The sequence below is a fragment of the Boleophthalmus pectinirostris genome, unplaced genomic scaffold (genome assembly GCF_026225935.1).
Source record: "Boleophthalmus pectinirostris isolate CB_2022bp ecotype Guang Dong unplaced genomic scaffold, ASM2622593v1 HiC_scaffold_12, whole genome shotgun sequence".
NCBI classification, from domain to species: Eukaryota; Metazoa; Chordata; class Actinopteri; order Gobiiformes; family Gobiidae; genus Boleophthalmus; species Boleophthalmus pectinirostris.
In genome coordinates this window covers 10,752,494-10,775,165 of record NW_026571018.1, presented here as the reverse complement: position 1 = coordinate 10,775,165, position 22,672 = coordinate 10,752,494, and the positions used below count along the sequence as shown (strand labels likewise).

Here is a 22,672-nt window from a genome sequence, read left to right as displayed (position 1 = left end):
TTAAAAATATGACTCTTTTTCCTGGTCTGTGTTATATGTATGTTATAACCTAATCAGACTGATTGGCAATTCCAGAGCTGAAATCATCCAAATGAATCTGGTGAAGGTGTATGGAATTTAAAAGCAGTGAAGCTTTTCCTGTATTAGTGGTAGACAGAAATAAATGTTAGTCTTATTAATTAATTAAGTTTTAATTATGTAGAGCATCCCCCCTTCAACTCTAATTGAGTTGAAGTTGGATGAGGAGGATCAGAATATCCCAGTACACTGGAACAAGGGTTACCTGACCAGTCAGAACCAAATGCAGAATGGGACTGGCTGGTAAGGCAAGAGCAGGGGCAGTTATAGAGAAAAAAACAAAGCTAACTGTGGGCTAGTAAATTAACAGTTGCTATGGCAACAAATGCTAACTCTCATTTGGTGGAAAACCAAGCAAGCCTAGCCCAGAACCAGCACCAGTCAAGAACCGGCTTGTCCTGCTTGTCTCCATGTGGATATTATTGCCCTGCCTGGAATGTTTAGCATGAAACTTCTTTATATGTCTGCATTGTAAATGTTTATCATATCTTATCTGTATTGTAAATGAAAATGTACTTTCATACTTTCACCACTTGAGGAGGACAAAGCTCTTCCCAGAACCTCTGTTTTGTCAGGATATCGTTGTAAAAACAATACGCAGTCCATAATGGGCTATATGTATGTATGTATGTATGTATGTATGTATGTATGTATGTATGTATGTATGTATGTATGTATGTTTTGTATGTATGTATGTATGTTTGTGTGTATGTATGTATGTATGTATGTATGTATGTATGTATGTATGTATGTATGTATGTATGTATTATTTTTTTAGGCTTTCCTTTACGTCAATAAGAAAGCGCCACTGTTTTATCTTTGAGCGCTATGACTAAACACCGAAGTGCGCGAATCGCCTGCTCTTTGTTGGTTTTGCCTTGACTCTGCGGTTGCTTTGGGAGAGGCCGATGAGCACACAGGTAGACGCCCACCTGTAGGCACTCAGGGCGGTGTTGGTTCACTTGTTCTATCCGGTATCCTCCAAACATCCTTTCTTCTGCTAAACCCATCGTGTAGCGTAGAACAACAATATCCACATGTTTTACCCCTTTCTCGCTTAAACCTTGCGAGATGTTAATGGATCCCTTTGCAGTCATCCGTGGGCATTTAAGTTAGCGTATTTGTGTGTGTTTTGTAGATTTTATCCTCGGAAATCTTCGGGAAAAGCGGCAGAAATGCTGGATTTACAGCTGCAGAATGAGACCTGTAACAACGGTAAGACGTGGATGCTAACGTTAACATTTTAAGCTAACCTAAGCTAACAACAACATAATTTCTGTCTGAAATTCACTCGTATTTTCCCGTTGTCTACTGTTCTGATAATTATTTTCAACAAAAGTGAATGTTATGAAGTAGTAGTAGCTAAATTTGATAGAAAGTGAGACGAAAAACGCATTGTAAAATCCGAGTTATATTCTGACTTGGGTAGATTAGACAAAATTGAACTCAAGTAAAAGTGGAAATACAAAGTGGTCCAAGAAATCATTAAAGTAAACAGTTTTGGGACATCTGAACATCTGAATTATAATTTGTAGTTAATGTAATCAGAAGGACAAAACATTAAGACTAGTGTTTTCAAAGGGTAGACACAAAAATGAAAGAAACTAAATTATTATGAGAAGAAGAGGTGCAAGAAATTACTTCAGCTAATTTCATATTGTCAACATAAAGCTTTTGTCACTTTTAGACTTATTTGCAGTGGGAAGATTAACCTTAAAGTACTGTTATTTCAATTAAAATGTTACTCAAATGGAATTAAAGTACTCTGAAAAGTACGGTTTCCTCAAAAAGTCACTCAGGTAAGTTATCTTTTGGTATGTTTGGTATTTTGTCTGGTTGAGTTACATTTATTAAGAGGTTCCCATTAATAATTCCACTATTAAAATACCTCTATCAGTGTTCACCTTTATTACAGTGTTGTGACTAAAACAAAACTGTCTCCAGGCACCATGGGCACACCCAAGTACATTTTTCATGTGATATAAAAATCATCTAATCTATGATTTTACAGCTTTGGGCTCCAGGCAGTTGGTTGGTTTGTTTATACTTCATTGTTGCAGCTCTGGCCTAAAACAATATTTTTAATGCATTTACTGTTAGGTTTGTGAGAAGTATCGAAAATCACATACTAATCAATACTAACACTAGAACCAAAACTAGATACTTATTTGAGAAAAAAATCACATAACTGGGACAAATTGGACCTTTTCCTAAACTGTTCCATCTTGAGTTTTATCAGAACTAGTGTAAGATCACATATGATAAACAAAAAAAGATTTTGTGTTGAAAAGTGTTAGTTTTGCTTTTAAGATTATCATTTAAGTATCAAGTTGAAACTGAGTTTGACATTTTAGTAACAATGTTTAATATGTGTTTTAGATCTGATTTACACCCAAGGTTTAAGAGTTATATTTAGTCCCCTTTTAGAACTTTGCCTTTAATTTTTGGTGGGAATAAACATGTACTTTGGTTAATAAAGAACATGTTTAGAAGAACTTTACAAAACACTAATTTGTGAAAAACACTACTTAAATACAGAGTTACATTTTGAATATACTGATCTTGATGTTACTAACAAAACGTAACTTGAGAGTCAATTCTGATGTTACCAAGATCTAGAAAGAAACCTAAACTTCAATTATTTAATTTCAGACTCTAAGGATACTAAGGAATAGAATCAATGTGCAATACCAATTCCGATACGACGATGATGATGAAAAAAGTCTTTAAACAATAGAATGTGATTTTCAACATTAAACCGTAGTACTTTCCTTTATATTACCATGCGGTCTTACTTTATCTTTGTAATCCCTGAGCAGTTCAGGTAGGTTCCACAGTTGTTCATGGCTTATATTTGTTTTGATACAGCTCAAGATCATTCTAGCTATTCAGGAAAGGTTCATTTCTGTCCTGTGAATGTGACTTTTTCATCAATCTGCTCAAATTGTAATCTAGTTTACATTCATATCATACTGCATACAACTCACCCTAATGTAACGGATAACCCTATCTCCTGTCAGTCTTCCTATAACCCCTTGAATATAGCTGAGATTTTATGTATTTACTTATTTTTGCCTTGTACATTTACATGTATATAATTATGTCTTATTTCACATCTGTCTATTGCTATCTTTTTTGATACTTATTTTTAGAATGTATTATTACCATTTATATTTTTTACTCTTTTATTTATTATTTATTATTATTATTATTATTATTATTATTATTATTTTGTGATGTGTGAGCTATTGTGTCCAAATAATTTCCCTTTAAGTCTAGTTTCAGAACTAGTTTCAATATTTATTAGTATCTGATTTCCCATACTTTTGACAATCCTGCTTTAGGTGTGTGTAGAATCCCTCGGTCATCCAGGTAGAATCCATGGCAAAGTAGAAATTCAATTTGTCAACTTGACAAATATACATTTAAATAAACATCTGTCCAGCTGACAAATTGAATTTCTCCTTTGCCAATCTTTCTTTAGAATGCTGTGATGCTTTATTCACACCATTCCTGTACTTCTCTCCTTATGTCAGATCACATAGTACGTTGCATGTACTTTCAGGCTTTGTTGACAGTGTAAATATAAAGTGCTTAGTTGTATGAGACCAGCTCTTGTTTCACTTGTTTCACAGCAGAGAGGTGGTCAAACCAGTATTGCGCAATTATGCTTGTCTTGACCATTATTTAGAAGTGAACCACCTGCTGTGTTGTTGGCAGGGGCTGGCAAAGTTTACAGACATGACAGTTTGAATGGTTGCAATTAGCCAGTCTTAACCCTGTATTTTAGACCTCCACAGACTTGTGCTGAAATGTCGCTGTGTGTCAGATGTCCTCCCCGTGTGTTTGATGTCCTCTCTGTGTGTCAGATGTCCTCCCTGTGCTTCTAATGCCCTCCCTGTGTTTTCATGGGATCTTATTCTGTGTAAAACTGGCTAATCCTGTAATTTAGACCTTTACGGACATGTTATGAAATATCCCTGTGTGTCTGTTTGTCTCATGCCTTCCCTGTGTGTCAGATGTCCTCCCTGTGTGTCTGATGCCCTCCCTGTGTGCCACATGCCCTCCCTGTGTGCCACATGCCCTCCCTGTGTCTACATGGGGTTTTATTCTACATAAAATCTGTAACCTCACCCTGTAGTCTAGACCTCTGCAGATATTGTAGCGGCGAGAGGTAGAATTGGGTTCAGTAAAAAAAAAAAAAAAAAACTCCACATGTTGTATGCAATGCAAAACAAAGAGGCTGGATCTAGTATGCGTTTTACGATGGTTTAATGAATGGGCAACTGGCATACTGTCAATCACAGTGGCAACGTACAAATGCGGATACAGAGAAAAGAAATATTGCGAAGATGAACACTGTATTGATAAAATAAAACTAGAAACAAAAGCAGTAGCGGTCAACAAAAATTACAGGTACCCACCCAACCTCTCGCCACCTCCCTGGCCCGGGTGAGCACCCTTTACCACTTCCACACCCACACATACACACACACACTCATGTGGCTCTACTGCCTCTCTTGGGGGAAGGGACACACATACACTTGCACACTGTGTCCAAGTAATGTCTCCTATAGATTTGGCAATGCATGGTCTTGTCTAACCTGAAAACAGAACAAACATTGTCTCAAAATAAGACTGGTTTATTTCATACTAGTTTGTCTTCTTATATAGTATAAATATAGAGCAATTTTTTATTAGTTTTTTTTATTTTATTTTTATTTTTTTTAACTATTCAGAAAAAATCTAATTTTGTCCCTTTTTTAGCATCTACTTGTGATAATAGTTTCAATTAGAATCTGTGTACTTTTTTTTTTTTTTAACTACCTCAGTCCAAGGATTTAATATATCTACCCACATTCTTTAGTACGGGTGGGATATATTGACTAAAATTAATGCCTTTTTATCATTATTATTTTGTCCAGATGGCAGTGTATTTCTAGCCAGACTGGTGCCACCTAGCGCCTCCGCTAAATTTAATTTCTTTCCAGCAACTAGGCCAGGAATTGGAATACACTAGATGGTTTACAAGAATCCCTGAAGTACGAGTCCAGGTACCAGCTAATCAGCAAAGAGCCATACATTCTGTGTTGGCAACGATTCCCGAGATCAAGGATTTAAAGCCGGAACCAAGAGAATGTTTGGTGAATTTTATCAGTGGGACAGAAGTTATTGCCCTTCTTCCTACGGGATTTGGGAAAAGCTTAATATTTCAATTAGCCCCATTAGCGGCGCATTAAATATGTCACGACCAAATAGCAGCGTTTGGTTAAATAAAAAAAACAGTACTTGTCTACCGTCAAGCAAACAAATCCTAATGCTGCGACAGTTTCCACAAAGTGAAACTGGCTGATGAATCAGGCTAGTATATTTCAGCAATCCTTTTGAAATGTTAGTTGAGGTTTTGTGGTCCTATATTGCGCAAAATTGACTCTTGTGAGCTTTAAGACAGGTTAGAATGTTGTTACACCATCAAAAACATCCTTGGAGTTGTGTTTTGTTTAATTCACACATGTTTGAGTAATCTTCTATTATTAGTTCGTTTAGATCTCCAAAGCTTAAAATGCTCAGCTCCACCTTGTGGTGACATGAAGTGGTTGTCTCAGGGTCGTGGTAACATTTTATCTTTAGTTCAGTAGAGATTAGTAAATCCAGGTCTGAAATTATCTTGAAATTATCCTGAGAGATAAACTAAATATGCATTTTATTTATGAATTAAAGCAATTAAAATGTTTTTCATGAAGAAACAACATTGATCAGAAAATAGCTTTAAATGAGCTCTTTAGTTTTACTTGGCTATACTCAAATTTTGTTTGCTGTACAAACTTTCATCCTGGGTCATAAAATTTCTGACATGACACACCAATAAATTTGATAAAATATTTATGACATCATATTAGTGTGCCCTTGTTCTTGTTAATGGGGTTACAATCATAGAGTAATAATTCAAACACTAAAACATTAACTATGTATTTACTTAGTGAGTGTTTATTTAGTTGGACTCCTGTTGGTGGGTTGGGCATGGAAACTCAGGGTGCAATTATAAAATTAGGTTGAGTTTCACATACAATTAATGTAGGCCGCAGAGGTTGTGGTGTGGGTGGACAAATATAAGTTATGCAGATTACATCATGACATTACATTTTTTTTAGAATGAGTGGCAGCATTATATGAGTCAATGGCAAGTCATTTTCTTCTCTTTTCCTTCTGTATCATTTTCCTGTGTAGCTCAAAATATGTCTAAAATGTGAAAGAGCCGCTAAAGCCTAAATTAGCCTAAATTACATTGTTTTTTGATTTATGCTCATCACAAACAGACCTGGAGTTGTTTTTTTTGTTTCATTCACACATGTTTAACACACAAACCCTACATATTTAGGGTTCTGAGTTCTTCTCTCAAATGGAAAACACTCCACCTTGTGCTGTCATGTGGTAAAACAGGAAGTGCTCCACTGTGTTTTTAAACTTAATACAACTTCACTAGAATAATTTGGATAATTTCAGGCCTGGAATTGCAAATCTCTAATGAACTAAAGGTAAAAGTTAGATGTTTTTTGTTTTGTTTTTTGTTTTACTCAAACATAAAACAACAACAAAGCATAACTCCGGGTATGTTTTTAAGAAGGTAACATCATTTTAACAGGGCTTAAAACTCACAAGAGTCGATTTGTTTAACATAGGACCTTATGTAAAAAAGTAAATGTCTACACCTCTGATCAATATTTAGTTTGTACTTGACATTTAAAACAAGAAAATCAAGTTTAGAGTTTGCTAAACACCAGGGACACTGCAGACTACGCTCATCATCGATAGAGACTTTGGGATCAGACACAGATGAAATGAACCTTTCTCTCTATAAATAAGATGTTTATGAGTCCATGTAGTGAGGAGATTGATCGTTGTGGGTAAAACTATCTTAAAGGTGCATTGTGTAACTTTTCTGGTGAAGGGCCCGTCAAGTGCTTTTCTCCAAATGTCTTCATGGAGACCAAACCAGACCAAGTTACAGGTTAGATCTGTGGAGAGGCGACCTCGCTCACAGTCAGAATGCCTGTTTTTCTAGGTATTTTTGAGTTACAAAACCACCTGTACCGTAAATGAATAAATGTAAGGTAGAGCTGTTTCATGTCATACTGTGGAACATTCCGAGCAGAGCAGTGACGTAGTCATAGAAACGGGAAGAAAAATTACACCTTTAATGGACCTTTTTTTTTTTTCATATATTATTTGTAAATAATATATGATTTCAATTATATATTATTTCAGTTATCTTTTGACTGAAAAAATCTGATGCTAATCTGAGTATCTGTATGTAACCACAGCCACTGATAAAAATTATCAGGAAAAATGTGTGTGGATTTCTGATATAAATACCATCAATTAATTATCGATACAAGCACTAATTTTCATGTTTAAATGTTTAATTTTCAGAAGGTCAGATTTGACACACTGAAAAACAAATAACTCTTTGATTGTTTCTCTGGCATTTTGGGCTAACCTCTCTCCTTTCTCTGTGTGTTCAGGCTCTTTCTTAAGGGTCGTCTGTGGTTCTCAGTCTACGGTATGTGTCATCACTGATCAGACTCTGTTCATGAGTTCCTTCACTCCTTTCACCAACAACACCAAACCAGGTAACACTTTTAGAGTCACTGTGTTTGGAACGTGAAGTACAATGGGCCTCATTCATGAAATGTTCTTATCAACAAATTTGTACTTAAAGCCTTCTTATGAACATTTCTGGCATTCACAAAACTTTTTCTTCACTGAAAATGTACTTCTGGAAGAACAACTCCTATCAACAGTCAGGAGCACTTGTAAGAACATAAATTCGACTGTTTTAGATTATTATAACTCTGTTAATGCAACTAAAAGTTCAAATTCCTCCATGATTCTAAGTTATATATTTTCTTATTTCTTATTATTTCCTAAATATATTACTATGTAATCCAATAAAATTTCTGAGGTGTTTTATAGAGCATATGGTCTATTGAGTTTAACTGGAGTTGACATCCCCCTCACCCCCCATGACCAGAGCGCCTCTTATGCACCCCCCCACCCGCAGCCCCCTCCCACATTATTTACCTCGGGTCCGCAATTGCAAAAAGCATGATAAATGCAATGAAAGCGCTCGCTTATTTCAATAAATTTATGGCTTAAATATTCCCTCCCTGAATGTGTTCATGTGAGTTTGAACATTTGAAATTGCTGATGAAGCATCCGTGGTCTGTAGATGCACTCGTCCTCACTTCCTCCTCACTCTCTCCCTCGCGCTTTCACAGGTCATAATGCAAAACCCATATTGGCTGTATTTTGAAGTTCAGAAGGGGTTTCTGACCAAATACATATTCATTTTCTACGTAAATGAAATGTAAATTAGCCTGGAGGTGTTTGTAGCTGGGTGTTGGTGAAATCGGCGCAACTGTCATTTAAGAAGGAGTTGTTAAGAACGTTTTGTGAGTTCTGTCAACATCTTCTTAAAGTAAAAATATTTTTTTCTTTTTTTAAGAAAAGATAAATGAATGAGGCCCAATGAATTTTAAAATAACGTGGTATTTAAAATGTTTTTAGTTTGCCCTTTTTGCATATTTTTCCTTATCAAAACCTGCACATGTGTAAACTATCATCAATCAGATTACTTAGATTATATTTGACTCTGGAAATCGACAACAACTTCTATGCTAACAGTGCACTTCCTGATTATCGGACAATAAATCACTTAATTATATACAACAACCACTTCACAGCTGAATTATTTTGACCTCAAGAGCTGCTTATTTAGATTTATTGATAATAACAAATGGTAAAAAAGATATAAATGGTAATAATACATCCTAAATAAGGACAATATTAACAATAATTAACAATAAGAACAAACCATTATACAATAAATCTGTTTTGGGACAAGACACGTTTTGCTCAAATACAACGATCCCCAATAATTATTGCTTAATTTATCATATATTAAATGTTGATATTATGACAGGCCTTTTAAGGAGAATAAAAAGACAAATTTACAGTATACGTGATACTTTGCAGTGACATCACTCTGGGGGTGTTCTTCATAAACCTCTCTGGTGAAATGACCAGTAGTTAGTTACCATGGCAACACAATGCACACATTAGAAAATGCAGCCAGAAAAGTTTTAAGGTCGTATGAAAACTTACCAAAAAAATAACAAAAATACAAAATGAATTTAAATAACACATGTTCAAGGGCTGGTTTGATTTTCAACAAAAAGGTGAGCGTGACTATCTGAGAAACTGTTGGCTAATGCTGTGTGACTGTAATGACTTATTTAACAGCACAAATCATCTCACCTGGTGTAGTTCCAGTGTGGACACTATGGTCAGGTTGTGTTAAAATAAAGCTCAGGCTAATGTTAAAATAAAGCTCAGGTTAATGTCTAACTTGAGTAACCGAGCTTCTAACAGAGCAGTGCTTTCAGTTAGCATCACACCCCCAAGAAATGTTGACGACATCAGCTGCAAAATATCAATACTCTTATGTACCTTAGGCCTGTCAGTAACACTGATAAACTGATGATGAACTATTCTATTTTCAAACCCAAATTTGAAACTATAAATGATGATATGTGATAAGCAAGTTTGACAAAATATGAAGTTCAGAATTGATACTTGTTCACATGAGTGTTTGGCTTTGAAATGGTTTCACATGTCTACCACTGACACACCATTGACACTGTAACCCTAAAGCAAGGTTTTAGAATAAATCCTTCTATAAAATGAGCCATATTGTTTAAAAAAAAAAAAAAGGAGCTGGAACTAAATCTAGCACAATACTGAGTTACGTCAAGTTATTTGCATGGTAATGTGAATGTGGAAGGATTTTCTAAAGGCCTTTTGTTTAAATGAGGAAATACACTCTGAATAATCCAAGCCAGAGAGGAACTATTTGGTCCTATTCTATTTCAATTGTGCTTTTTCTAAACAAAGGAGCTTGTTATGTTACACCACTGCATTTTACTTCTCCCTGGCCCCCTTTGAACATGTTTATTGATACTTTGCAGTGACATCATGCTGGGGGTGTTCTACATTTATCTCTATTGGTTTTACTATGGGAATTCATTGCACACATTAGCCAAAAAAGTTTTAAGATTATCTGAAAATGCAAGAAAAAATACAAAATGGATTTAAACAACAACTTTCAGCAGCCTACGATCAATATGAGCATTTGTGGTTCTGTTTACGTGTTTGATTTTCAATAAAAAGGTGAGAGTGACTAACTGAAAAACTGATTTTAGAGACACTTATTTTAGAGACACTTGTTTAGCACAGATAGGCTCACCTGTTGTAGTTCTAGCTAAGTCTGTTCTTTATGGTCACATATAAAGCTCAGATTAAAGTATAATAAAGCCTCAGACAGAGCAGTGCCTACAGTTAGCGTCACCCCCCCAGTGAATGTTGAAAATATCACCTGCAAAATATCAGTACACCACTGGTCAAAAGTTTGGACACACTTTTTCATTTAATGTTTTTGTTAATTTTCTCACTGAAACTATAAACGAATGACACATGTGGAATGTAGCAGAACAAACAAATAAAAACCTAAATAATTCTTTTTTTTTTTTTTTTTTTTTTTTTTTTTTAAGTAGTCTTTACCCTTTGCTTTGTTCACTGCTTTGCACTTTGGGCATTTCTTAACCCTGATGTGGCACAGCTCTGAAGTGAAAACCATTTCAGGGACTGCATGAGGAAGCTCACTGAGAGAAGGCCAAGGGTTTGCAGCGCTGTCAACAAAGCAAAGGGTGGATACTTTGAGGATATCAATATAAAATATAAAAAATATTTAATTATTTTGACTTTGCTACTTAATTCTGTATATATTGACTGCTAATCTCTTCTATATGTATCTAAAATGTAGAAAGTAGTCAACATTGAATTTAAAAACATTGAATGAGAGGGTGTGTTCAAACCTTTGACCGGAAATGTAGATTTGCTATGATCCATATGTTTAATCTTGTTCTGTCTTTGTAGTTGAGGCGGCGAACAACACCTACAATATAATTCTGGGTCTGATTCTGGCTTTGCTGTCAGCCATCTTGATCGGCATGAGTGTGATCATGAAGAAGAAGGCTCTACTACGCCTGCCAAACGACGGGAGCACACGGGCAGGTGAGACAGCCCCTCCTCTCTTTGTTCAATGTGCATCTGGCGTGTTTTCGTGTTTTATTATTATGACTTGGTTTGGTGGTTTGGTGGGATAGTACCTGTGGTAAATGATTAGCATAGTTTTACATCACTTAGGTGGAAAAAAAAGTTGAGAAGAAAAGTACAAAAATGACAGGAAGTAATGATGAGTGGTTCAACAAAATCCCTCTACCTGTGTCATCAACTCAGAAAACTCCATCCTTCATTTATCAAAATAAAGGTGTTGTCATTTCTTTTATCTTATCATAACTATTCTGCGGTTTAGACAGGTTATTTCCCTTTCCCACATTAAACAGACCAGTATGTTGGGCTTTGGGGTTGAATAATGGCACCATTTTCTGAAACCATTGTGGGGGGAAGAAAAAATAAATAAAATCACCTTTGTTTATTTATACCAGGGATCTCCAACCTGTAGTTCTCCACCTCCTTCCAAGTAGCTCACCAAGGAATTTCTGAATTAGACATATTGTGCTGAATTACTCAGATTCGATGGATTAAATGCCTATTTCTATTGTGCATGTATCATTTTGATGCCTAATTTTGTGCACTAAGAAATTGTTGTATGTTTATAGGCATCTAACTTTACATCATCTACAGCTTGACATGACTTTTATATTTACTCAATTTCTGGCAGCCATTAAAATGAGTAGCTCTCTAGTATTTTCCTTTTACAAAAAGTAGTTCACAGGAGAAAAAAGTTGGAGACCCCTGATTTATATTGACAGAGAAGGTGTTGAACTTTGTGCCAGTTTTGTGCCTATTAATTACAGAGATATTAACTATAAAAAGTCAACAAATATGCAGTCTCCACTCTCCAGCTCAATTTAAGCTACAGGGCTTTCACAATGTGAACACAGCTTATTACCAGATAGAGAGATGTTCCATTTTTTCCAAAATTTACAAGTCGTAAGTTGGAAAATCTGACCTTTGGGTTGCTGCGTTGGTTGTTGATATGGAGACTGTGGTGTTGGTAACAGTGTTGGTCGCTAAACTGGTTACACAACAGTCCCAAAGCTCCCTCCCCAGTGTCTGTCAGATCTGGGGAGACTTCTCATTTGAATAATTTAATCTTATGTAATTGTTGAAGTGTAAAAGTTCCTTATTGCTCATATTTAAAGTGAATATGACAGATTTTCATGTCTTTCTTGGTGTGGTGGGGTAATACATGTGGTCAATATTTACCATACTTTCATATCAAGTTTGTAGCAGTTTGTGGAAAAAGTAGAAAAGAAGAAAAAAAAAGACGAAAAACACATAAATACAGGAGATAGTGCTCACTTACATTATGCAGTCATAGCATCTTAATTATTCACCACAATGAGTTTATAAACACTTTTCACAACTTTCAGAAACCAGCACAGAATTCTGCTGTCATGGTAAAGGTAACCGCAGTAGCATGTTAACGCACACTTACTGATTCTCAGACAGTGAAATGCTTCATAATTAGATTCTGACAGTACACAGTGGACTTATTTTAACCTTAAACAGTATATGTGTACTGGGATATGTGGAATAAAACTTGGTACAGGCCCTTTTAATTGTGTAGCCCTGAACTGTATGTTACATTGACCAATTTTAGATTAGATGAAGAACCAACAATAATTTGGCAAAACAGCAAAGCTACTGTTGACCTGAGTAAACATACAGTTCTCTGTTTCCTTATTTGTGTTTTAAGGTGATGGAGGTCATGGATATCTGAAGGACTGGCTCTGGTGGGGCGGACTGCTGACCAGTAAGAATAACCCGACAGTTTAAATGTTCTGATCATGGATTGTAAAAGGAAATGGATTAAGCAAGTGAGACCTCACCCATAGCTTTAGGTTCCACTGTGATGAAGTTTGCGATATGAGCAGTTACAGGGGCATATTTGGAGCCAGACAAAAAAAAAAAAAAACACCAGGATCATGTAGAGCAAGTTCATACAAACATTTTAAGACCAAAATGATGAGGCTAACAGCAGCAGTTACAGAGAGAGGAGCAACAATAATCTAATGTAAGTCAATAGGAGCCAGGGTCAGTAGGAGCCGGAAGAGCCTGCATGTGAACTTCCTATTTGGAACTCGGCGACTAGTGCATTAGCTATGCCCATTTATACAGTCTATGGTACTAATGTAACCACATAGAAACTGTATATGAATGTATGGTACAGAGGAGGGACAGAGAGAGCAGAGGGGTGTGTCAGAGGGGAAGAGATTAATGTCATGTTTCTGTATTTCAGTGGGAGCAGGGGAGGTGTTAAACTTTGTGGCGTATGCATTTGCTCCGGCGACCCTCGTGACGCCACTGGGCGCACTCGCTGTCATCATCAGGTAAAAACATGAGCTGCAATAACTTCAATATTTCATTTAATCTCATCATTTCATATTTGTGTAATGTTTACTCAGCTTGGCGGGATAGTACCTGTTGTCAGTATTTATTATAGTTGTACATCAGTTAAGTGACAGTTTGTAGAAAAAAAATTGAAAAGTACAAAAATACAAACAGTAGCGCTGAGTTCTAAAAAAGAATTCCTCTGTCTAGGTCATCAACATGGAAAACTTCAACCATTCGAAACAATTTACACACGAGGAATGCATTTTTCTGACACTTTAAACTTTTTATTTAACAAAATAAAAGTGTTATCTAATTTAAACATGATTATAATAATCAAATAAATGACTAGTTTTGGCCCTTGTTACCAGTATGGTTGCACTGTTACAGTTATTAAACACATTTCAACTCTTTCAATGTATTGAAGTAAATAGTTATGGTCTTTATTAACTAATAATGTATATTTTTTTTACCTCTCACTGATAATCCCACACATTTCAGTACATGTTTGTGGAGGTCTAAACTACAGGGTTAGAAGCTTTTGCATAGAATAAGACCCCATTGAGAGACAGGGAGGGCATCTGACACACATCAGTTCTCAGAGAAGAGGAGATTATCTTAATGTCTTCAGTGTGAGAGGTCCAATGAGCGGTGTTATTTGAACACCGTGTTGAGTCTTGAGATGTTGTGTAAATGTTGAGCAGGATATTCACCCTCCACACACTTCTCTTTCAGTGCAGTTCTGGCCTCCTACCTGTTAGGGGAGGTGCTAAACGTCATTGGGAAATTCGGCTGCTTCCTGTGCGTTCTCGGTAGCGTCCTGTTGGTCATCCATGCGCCAAAGGAACAGGAAGTGACATCACTGCAGGAGATGACCATGAAGATTCTAGAGCCAGGTAATCACACAGGGGTTCTCCAAAATTGTGATCACTTTTGGGCCATTTAAAGCTCCGCTATGTAAATTTTCTTGTCCCATGGAGATGTGATTGCTTTGCCTGAAATGTTCCACAGTATGGTATTAAATTTATGCATAATTGACTCTTGTGAGCTTTAAACCAGATTTTAATGTTGTTACCTTCTCAAAAACACCTGGAGTTGTTTGTTTTCTTTTACATGTATTTAGTTCAATAGAGAGTAGAAATTCCAAGGCTGAATGCATCCAAATGATTCTAGTGAAAGTGTTTGGAGTTTAAAAACACAGAGGAGCACCTGCTGCATTACTGCATGACATCACAAGGTGGAGTGTTTTCAGTCTGAGAGAAGAACTTATCTTAAATGTGCAGTTTGTTTGAATACAACATAAGAAAACTACAAATGTGTTTTTGATGACGAAACATTACAACATAGATCAGAAAGTAGTTCAAAATGTGCCCTTTAAACATTTATATCCTTTTTATTAATTTATTTTCATTGCTCAAAATTCCTTGAGAAACATGAGACTATGAGCAGAGTTGCCTCTCCACAGATTTGACCTGTAACTTGGCCTGTCACCTGCTTGTCTTCATAAAGATATATAAGTTTAAAGCCATACTGTGGATCATTCCTGGCAAAACAGTTATGTCTTCATGGAGACAAGCAGGTGCTGGATCCTCCACCTGAAAAATGTCATGGTGCAGCTTTATCAACCTGCACCCATAATCAGCATGTTAATAAAGGAGCTGTAGTGCCCTCTTGTGGGGTACCTGTCTATAAACCCAACACAAACCCAGCTCAAAAATATGTTTGTAAATGTAAACAGTGTTGTGATGATCATGCCATACACAAAATATCACTTTACGCTCAGTATGTTATTTATTGACTGGCGTAATCCGACTAAAATTCTGTTGTTACAATTATTGTGTGTAGGAAATATCACGATTTTATTGTTAGACTAATACACAGTTGAAACCAAAACAAAACAATTAAATCCTTCATTCACATTGCATCATAGATCAGCACTTCTCTTTATTATAGCATCTAGATCTATCAAATCATCAACTTAATGAATGATTATTTTTAAAACTACTGCAATTACTATTTAGTTTTGAATCACTATTTTTTAAGGTGGACAAGCAGGTGCAACCAGGGGCAAAATCACCAGTCATTGTAATTTAATAAATGCCAGATAGAGTTGTTTAATTCCATACTGTGGGACATTACAGGAAAAAGAAAAATGGTAACATCTCCATGGAGACGAATTCAAGTTCCACAGCGGATCTTTACCCTCCCCTGACCCTCCCCTGACCCTGCTGTTCTGTTCTGTTCTGTTGCCTTAGGTTTCCTGGTGTATGCGATCCTGGTGCTTGTGTCGGCCATGGTGCTCATTCTGCTTGTTGCTCCTCGGTTTGGACAGACTAACATCCTGGTTTATATCTCCATCTGCTCTCTGCTTGGAGCTTTCACCGTCTCCTCCGCCAAAGGACTGGCCATCGCACTACAGACCTGTGAGAATCCAATACAATACGAAAAAGATAAAGATAAACATGTCACAACAAGTCACACATCACAATAAACACCACACATGGAGCAGATTCGTTTCTAGAGCTATGGTAATACTTTGTGTGTTTTCTTTCTGTAGGTATGTTGGACTACTCTGTCTTCTCTAACCCTCTCACTTATATCCTGATCTTGACTCTAGTGCTGTCTATCCTGGCCCAGGTAAAGTACTTTCTCTTTGTACATCGTGCATTATGACCACAAATAGCAATTTCTCATATGTATAATTAAGATATTATCATCTTCACCCCAACATCTTGTCATCCTCAATAGTTACACAGGATCTCATTTGTTTAATATTTCAGGTGAACTATTTGAACAAGTCCCTGGACATTTTCAACACTCAGATGGTGTATCCCATTTACTACGTGCTCTTCACCTCCGTGGTCCTCTGCACCTCCATCATTCTGTTCCAGGAGTGGAGCTCCATGTCCCCCATTGATGTGGTGACCACCGTGGGGTCATTCATGGTCATCGTGGTGGGCGTGACTCTGCTCAACCTCTTCAAAGACAACACTGTATGTACACAGTCCCAGCATCTGCACATAGATGATATTCATAACTCCATCCACAGACGTAAATCAAAACAAGGAAAACAATAGTGATAGGCATTATGCTCAGAGGTGTGAAAGCACCCACCGCACACCTGAACGATTATGTAAATATGACTGGATTAGTTTCAGTGTGGTTTCCTCCTCCCATAAACAATATAAAAAATTTGACTAAGTGAGTGTGACATCATTCACAGTGTTCATTGCCATTCAAATGTACAGCAACACCAGCATTAGAACACCAACTCTACAACACCCGCGCTATCAACACCCGCGCTATCAACACCCGCTATCAACACCCGCGCTATCAACACCCGCGCTATCAACACCCGCGCTATCAACACCCACGCTACCAGCACCCGCGCTACCAACACCAGCGCTACAACACCCGCACTACCAACACCCGCTCTACCAACACCTGTCACTTCTTCTAACCATAGCACAAGATTTCACTCAACCACTCCAGGGACAACACTGTACATTCACAGTCAAAACATCTGCTGAAAATGATTGAACATTGAAGTCATTAAAAAACAGCTGCACATCTGAAGAGAGAAAATGACTTGAATTCAGAAACAAGGCTGTAGAGTGGGTTCTTTTTCACTTATGCACATTCAGGTATTAAACAACATAATATTGATACTTTGCAGCTGATGTCAGAAATATTTCCTGGAGTGTGATGCTAACTTAAAGCACTATTCTGTTAGAACATCTGTTACTTAAATTAGACTTTAATCTGAGCTTTATTTTAACACAGTCTGACCAGAAAGAGCTGACTACAACAGGAGACATAATTTCTAATCTCTGTTGCATAAAATTAGTCAGTCAGCAGTTTTCAAGTAGTCACTCTCACCTTTTATTGAAAATCAAACCATGAACAATTGTATTGATCACAGGCTCCTGAAAATGTGGTATCAATTTAGTCCGTTACCAGAAATCATAGGGTCTTTGGCATTCAACATTACTTGTTGCCTATATTTTCTTATAATATAATATATCGTACTTCGAAATGTGTTTTCGTGACAGGTCTACACAGAGCCATATCAGTTTGAACTTGCCAGACAATAACAGTGGAGTTTTAATTTTCTGACTTCAAGTCATTCGATTCTCATTTGTACCTGTATTCATTAGTAACTCCAGCAGTCCGAGTGTATGCAGTCCTGACCTTTTTTCGTATGACTTTCATGTATCTCTTAAATATGATTAACAGGTGGTAGGCATTGGCTCTCTGTTACGCAGTCAAAGCTGTTTTCAGGAGAGAAGTAGGTCTCCCACACACTCAGAGCTGTTCAATGTAACTGTGGTTAGTCTGGCTACAACTCTCACTCCTCTCATGGACTCTATTGGACTCTATTGGATTCTACTGGATTATATTCTATTGATACTTTGCAGTTGATGTCAGGGGGGTTTACTCAGGTTAGATTTAATGATCAGGTTGCACTAAAATAAAGCTCAGTTTAAAGAAATGATTCAGCTGGAACTTCAGCAGGTGAGACAATTTGTTCTGTTGAACAAGTCTGTCTCGAATAGCATTACAGTTTTTCAGTCAGTCTCACATTTTTGTTGTTGTTTTTCAGACAAGCAAACACTAACTTTTAATCACTTAAACTTAAAATAATGTGTGCATTGTGTCACCATGGTAACATCTGAATATTCCAACATAGATATACCGGTACATGCAGACCGCCCCCCCAGTGTGATGTTGCTGCAAAGTATCTATAGTTTTTAAATTATTACTATATTATATTGTGATGCATTGGAGTTTATTCTATTGTGTCTGTGGGCTGTGGAGAGGTTGAGGAAGGGACACAAATGACATGAGGGATATTTAAATGTTAAGGTAAAAGAGGCTGGGTCAGTGCTCTTGTGTGGTCCCCCGTGAATCAGCAACAGGCCTTTTCGAATTTCTGAAAAACACCAACTTTAGATTTTTTTTGTAAATGTGACTCAACATTACAATTTTATCAATAAATTCAGTGTTACATGTTAATTTCACACCTGAGAACACAGATAATGTTAAAGGTCCCATATTATGCTACGGTATATAGAGGTTGTTTCTTCAGCACAAACCTACCGAGAGTTGTGTTTTGTTTTGTTTCATTAACGCATAACGTTCAATCCACAAACCGTGCATATTTAGGCTGAGTTCTTCTATCAAACAGAACACATTTTGAATTTAAGGGATGTAAACAGTAAACAAATAGGGTTACTCAAACATGTGCGAATGAAACAAAACACAACTCCAGGTATGTTTTTCACGAGGTAACAATGTTCTAATATGGCTTAAAGCTCACAAGAGACTATTTTACGTAATACAGAACCTTTAAAGTAACAATGTTTGCATTTTTCCTGCTCCTAGTTTTGACATGAAGCAATAAACTGAGGTTTTGTCTATCAGAAAACATTGTAAAGTCATTCATGTTAAAGTCTCACTGGGTCTCCCTTTAAGTGCATGACTTGGCCTCTCACTGGTTTAAAGCTCTGTGTGTTAATATTATCTCTTTTTCTTTTTTTTTTTTAATCATTATTGGTTTCATTGTAAAGAAAGTTTCAGCGGTGGCTATCTGGACACTGTTTTTGCGATCAAGACGTTTCAGTTCCATTTTCTATTTGATGGTACTGGCTTGGGGCACTGGGATTTATCCAACTCTGAGTTAACCAAGCCCAGAGTGAAAGTGACCTTCTATTAAGAGTATGCTTCTCTGAACAGAAATGGTGAACTGAGGTTTTAATCATAGACTGTATAAATGGCAATAACTGTAGGAATAATAATATAGAAATAATAGGAAGTAAGCATGGGCACATTTCTGACTCGACTCGTCATTCAGACCTCAAAATATTAATATTAATCCACTTTATGATCCTGAAGTTTTTATTTCACTCTTTTGTCACTAAATCAAGAAATGATCATTAATAACAACAAATCAAGCACCTTCTTTCCCTACACTTCCCACTAGAGTTAAACTGGTTTGATTGACAGCATTGCTAAACAGATTGGCTCTTTGGTTATTCTGATAATCTTGGTTGGACTCTATGGGTGACATCACACTCCCATAGTCCACTTCTTTAGTCATTCTAACAGCTCTTTACAGAAGAAGCATCCTCCTCCCCTGGACCACAGTGACAGAAAGCCAATCACATGCTAATCAGGTACTTAACAATGGTGAGGGTGAGATAGTCAATACACAATAATATAAATAAATAAAAGACTTGTGCTAGTGTCTCAAGCCAGTATAATCAAATAAAAATGGCTTTTGCATCTGATTGCAAAAACAGAATCCAGATGACCTCTACTGAAACCTGAGGGATTATTCATTTCAGGTTAACCAAAAAAATAATAACTATATGGATACTAATTTGTGCTTGTTTTGTGCAGCTAACACTGAAACGGTTGACTGAACAAATGTCTCTCTCTCCGGACCCTCTCCCCACTGACCCCGTGATCAGTGACGCAATCGGTTCCCCCATCACCACGTCAACCAGACAGGAAGGGCGGAGCAGGAAGGAGGACAAGTACGGGCTCATAGAGAACATGGTGATCGAGAGTCTGCCCCCTATGAGAGAGGAGGGGCCTCGCGTTTTCATCATCAGTTGAGACACAGATGGGATTTTATGTTAAAGTCATTTGAGTTCTTTCATTTAATTAATTTTGTACATTTCAAAAAGTGATGTCCATAGATGATTTGAAATTGCAAGTGTTTTGGTTAATGTCCAGATTTTTCTTTTACTAGGTAGCCTGTGCTCTTACTACTATCAGAATTCAACAATCACAAATTAACCTGGTTTGCTAGTGCCTTTTTTTTTTGTTTTTTTCTCATTCTCAGGCTCATTCCGAATTGCTCAAATTGACCCCGAAGCTCCTAGCTCTTTAAACTCAAAGCTGATGTGCGTCACTGTATTCCTTGATAAGGACTGTCCGCAGAGTTAAAAAGGAGTTGGAAACGGAGCCTGCATACTTTCTTTCGTAGTTCCTTTAGCACAGGAACCTAACCAGCGCTAAGGAGCAATGAAGTATCTTTGTCTGAAGGTTTCCGAACATGTTCAGTCTCTGTGCGAAGAGTTTGTAATTGCCTCAGATATTAGGCCTACACAATGTTTAAATTTCACACTTCACAGATTATGTCTGTGGGTTTTACACTGTTTTCTCTTCAACAAGCAGCATCTTCTCTCATGTGCAAACACGTGGGTCATGTTGAAATCCGTATGTAAATCAGAGCTGTAGAGGAGAATGAGGAGCATTTATTGTAGACTGTTTTTTTATAGTAGTAGTGTAGGACCACTGTGACTTCTCCGCTGTTCCCACATCTTTACCTCAAATCTGGGGTTATAGAAATGTAATTTAAATATAAATTCTTTCACTTTAGCATTTTTTTATACAATCCCAGATTCTTTTTTTTTTTTAGATCTTCAAAGTGATGTGGCATCACTAGTATATTGGTTAATAAATAATCGTCCCAACTATTTCACCATTTTTTTATTTTTTCATTCAAATTATTATTTTTGTTACTCATTTTATTTAGTTTCTACTTGGTCATTATTTCAAAATTTTTAAGTGTTAATTCAAAAAGTTGTACATAGTGATGATATTGTGCGTCAGTTCTTGCACTGATTTGACTATTATAATTTGTTCAATATTACAATTTATGAAGACACATTTCAGATGAAGGAAATATTTTTGCTATTTGAAAGTAATTTATCTGTGAACTACCATCTTTATTATTTTAGTACATGTCATAAATGTCAAAATTGATTTTTGGATCTTTCTGCCATGTTACAGCGTTCCCTAATGGAACCCTCTTTACAGTTCCAGTACAATCTTGTACAAGACTCTGCTGGGAGCATGGGTGACGTAGGCATATACAAAAACAGAATACAAAGTTGTACACTACAACTTGACAAACCTGATGTGATGTGGAGTAGTTTCGTTAAGGGGATTCATGCTGATTGTGCTGTGAAGTCGCTTTAAAAGGGAAGTGACTGAGCACAGTGAGCAAAGTGTCAAAAACTAAAGTGAAACTTTTTTAACTTACTATGTTAATTTGTTGTTTTCAGTGAATGTACTATTTTCAAAACAATAAAAGGCAACATGTAATAAATATGTTATGTCTTAGCATTTACTACCCCCTTATTAAGTTGAACACGGTTTGTGAAGCTGGTAAAAGTGTAACTTTTTAGTAACTTAAACTACCAGGAAATAAAGTCTTCTGATCGTTAATTAGACTCATGTGACATCCACACATTGTACTATCTCTATAGTTTACACTGAGCTGGACACAGGCCAAAATTATATAATGGAATTTGCCATTAACTGTCAGATTGCAGATTTGTTGACCTGGTTTATGGTTCGTATCTGTTAAATTACTGTCTATCCATATCAAAAGAAACATGATCAACATGAAAGAAACATCACTGCAAAGTATCAATGACCTCATTTTAAGATGTCATATTTAGTTTGTCTTATTTAAATAAATCATTGTACATATCTTTAATTATTGTTTTGCTCTTGTAATAACACATTATACATATTAATATAGGACCGTTAAATACTACTACAGATATTAGACAGGATTATGCCAAGTAATTACTGAATTTGAATTTTTCTTAATGAACTATTTGCTCATTATACAATAAGTCTTCGTTCGTATTGTAAGTGTTACGAATGTTCTCATGTCCACCAGGTGTCGCTATTACATCATATATGCTTTTTCCCTCTGTCTCTCCCTCCTCTTCTCTCTCTCCTTTTATGAAGCTTTAATATTCAACTCCATCTTAATGAACACACCGCTTAAGTCTCACCTTCTTTTTTCAGTAGCTGGACTACATTTGCTCAGCCCCCTTTCCTCTTCTGTCTGCCCTCGTTCTCTCAATCTCTTGCATCTTTACCTCCCTCCTCTCTTTCTATGAAATGGGCATTTTTATTTGCTCTCTACTGCTTCTTCACTCCCCCCTCCTCCTCTCCCTTTCTCTTTGTTTTTCACTCTTCTGCCCCTTTTCTTATAAACCTCTAATGTTGTGATGCATTTCTATAAAAACACTGTCTATGTCTGGCTCTTTTTTGCTAAATCTCTTCTCTCTATCTCCTGTAAGCC

The 22,672-nt window shown here is 36.6% G+C and overlaps 1 protein-coding gene across 1 annotated transcript; it reads left to right on the top strand.

Moving 5' to 3' along the window:
• The first annotated feature begins 999 nt into the window (after nt 1-999).
• Nucleotides 1,000-21,702, top strand: nipal4 (NIPA like domain containing 4). Its single transcript, XM_020920631.2, has 10 exons — nt 1,000-1,293; nt 7,602-7,709; nt 11,074-11,211; nt 12,923-12,979; nt 13,466-13,556; nt 14,293-14,453; nt 15,813-15,980; nt 16,115-16,194; nt 16,338-16,550; nt 19,960-21,702. The coding sequence occupies exons 1-10, from the start codon at nt 1,254-1,256 to the stop codon at nt 20,176-20,178; spliced, it is 1,275 nt and encodes a 424-aa protein (XP_020776290.1). The 5' UTR covers nt 1,000-1,253; the 3' UTR covers nt 20,179-21,702.
• Nucleotides 21,703-22,672: the final 970 nt, after the last annotated feature.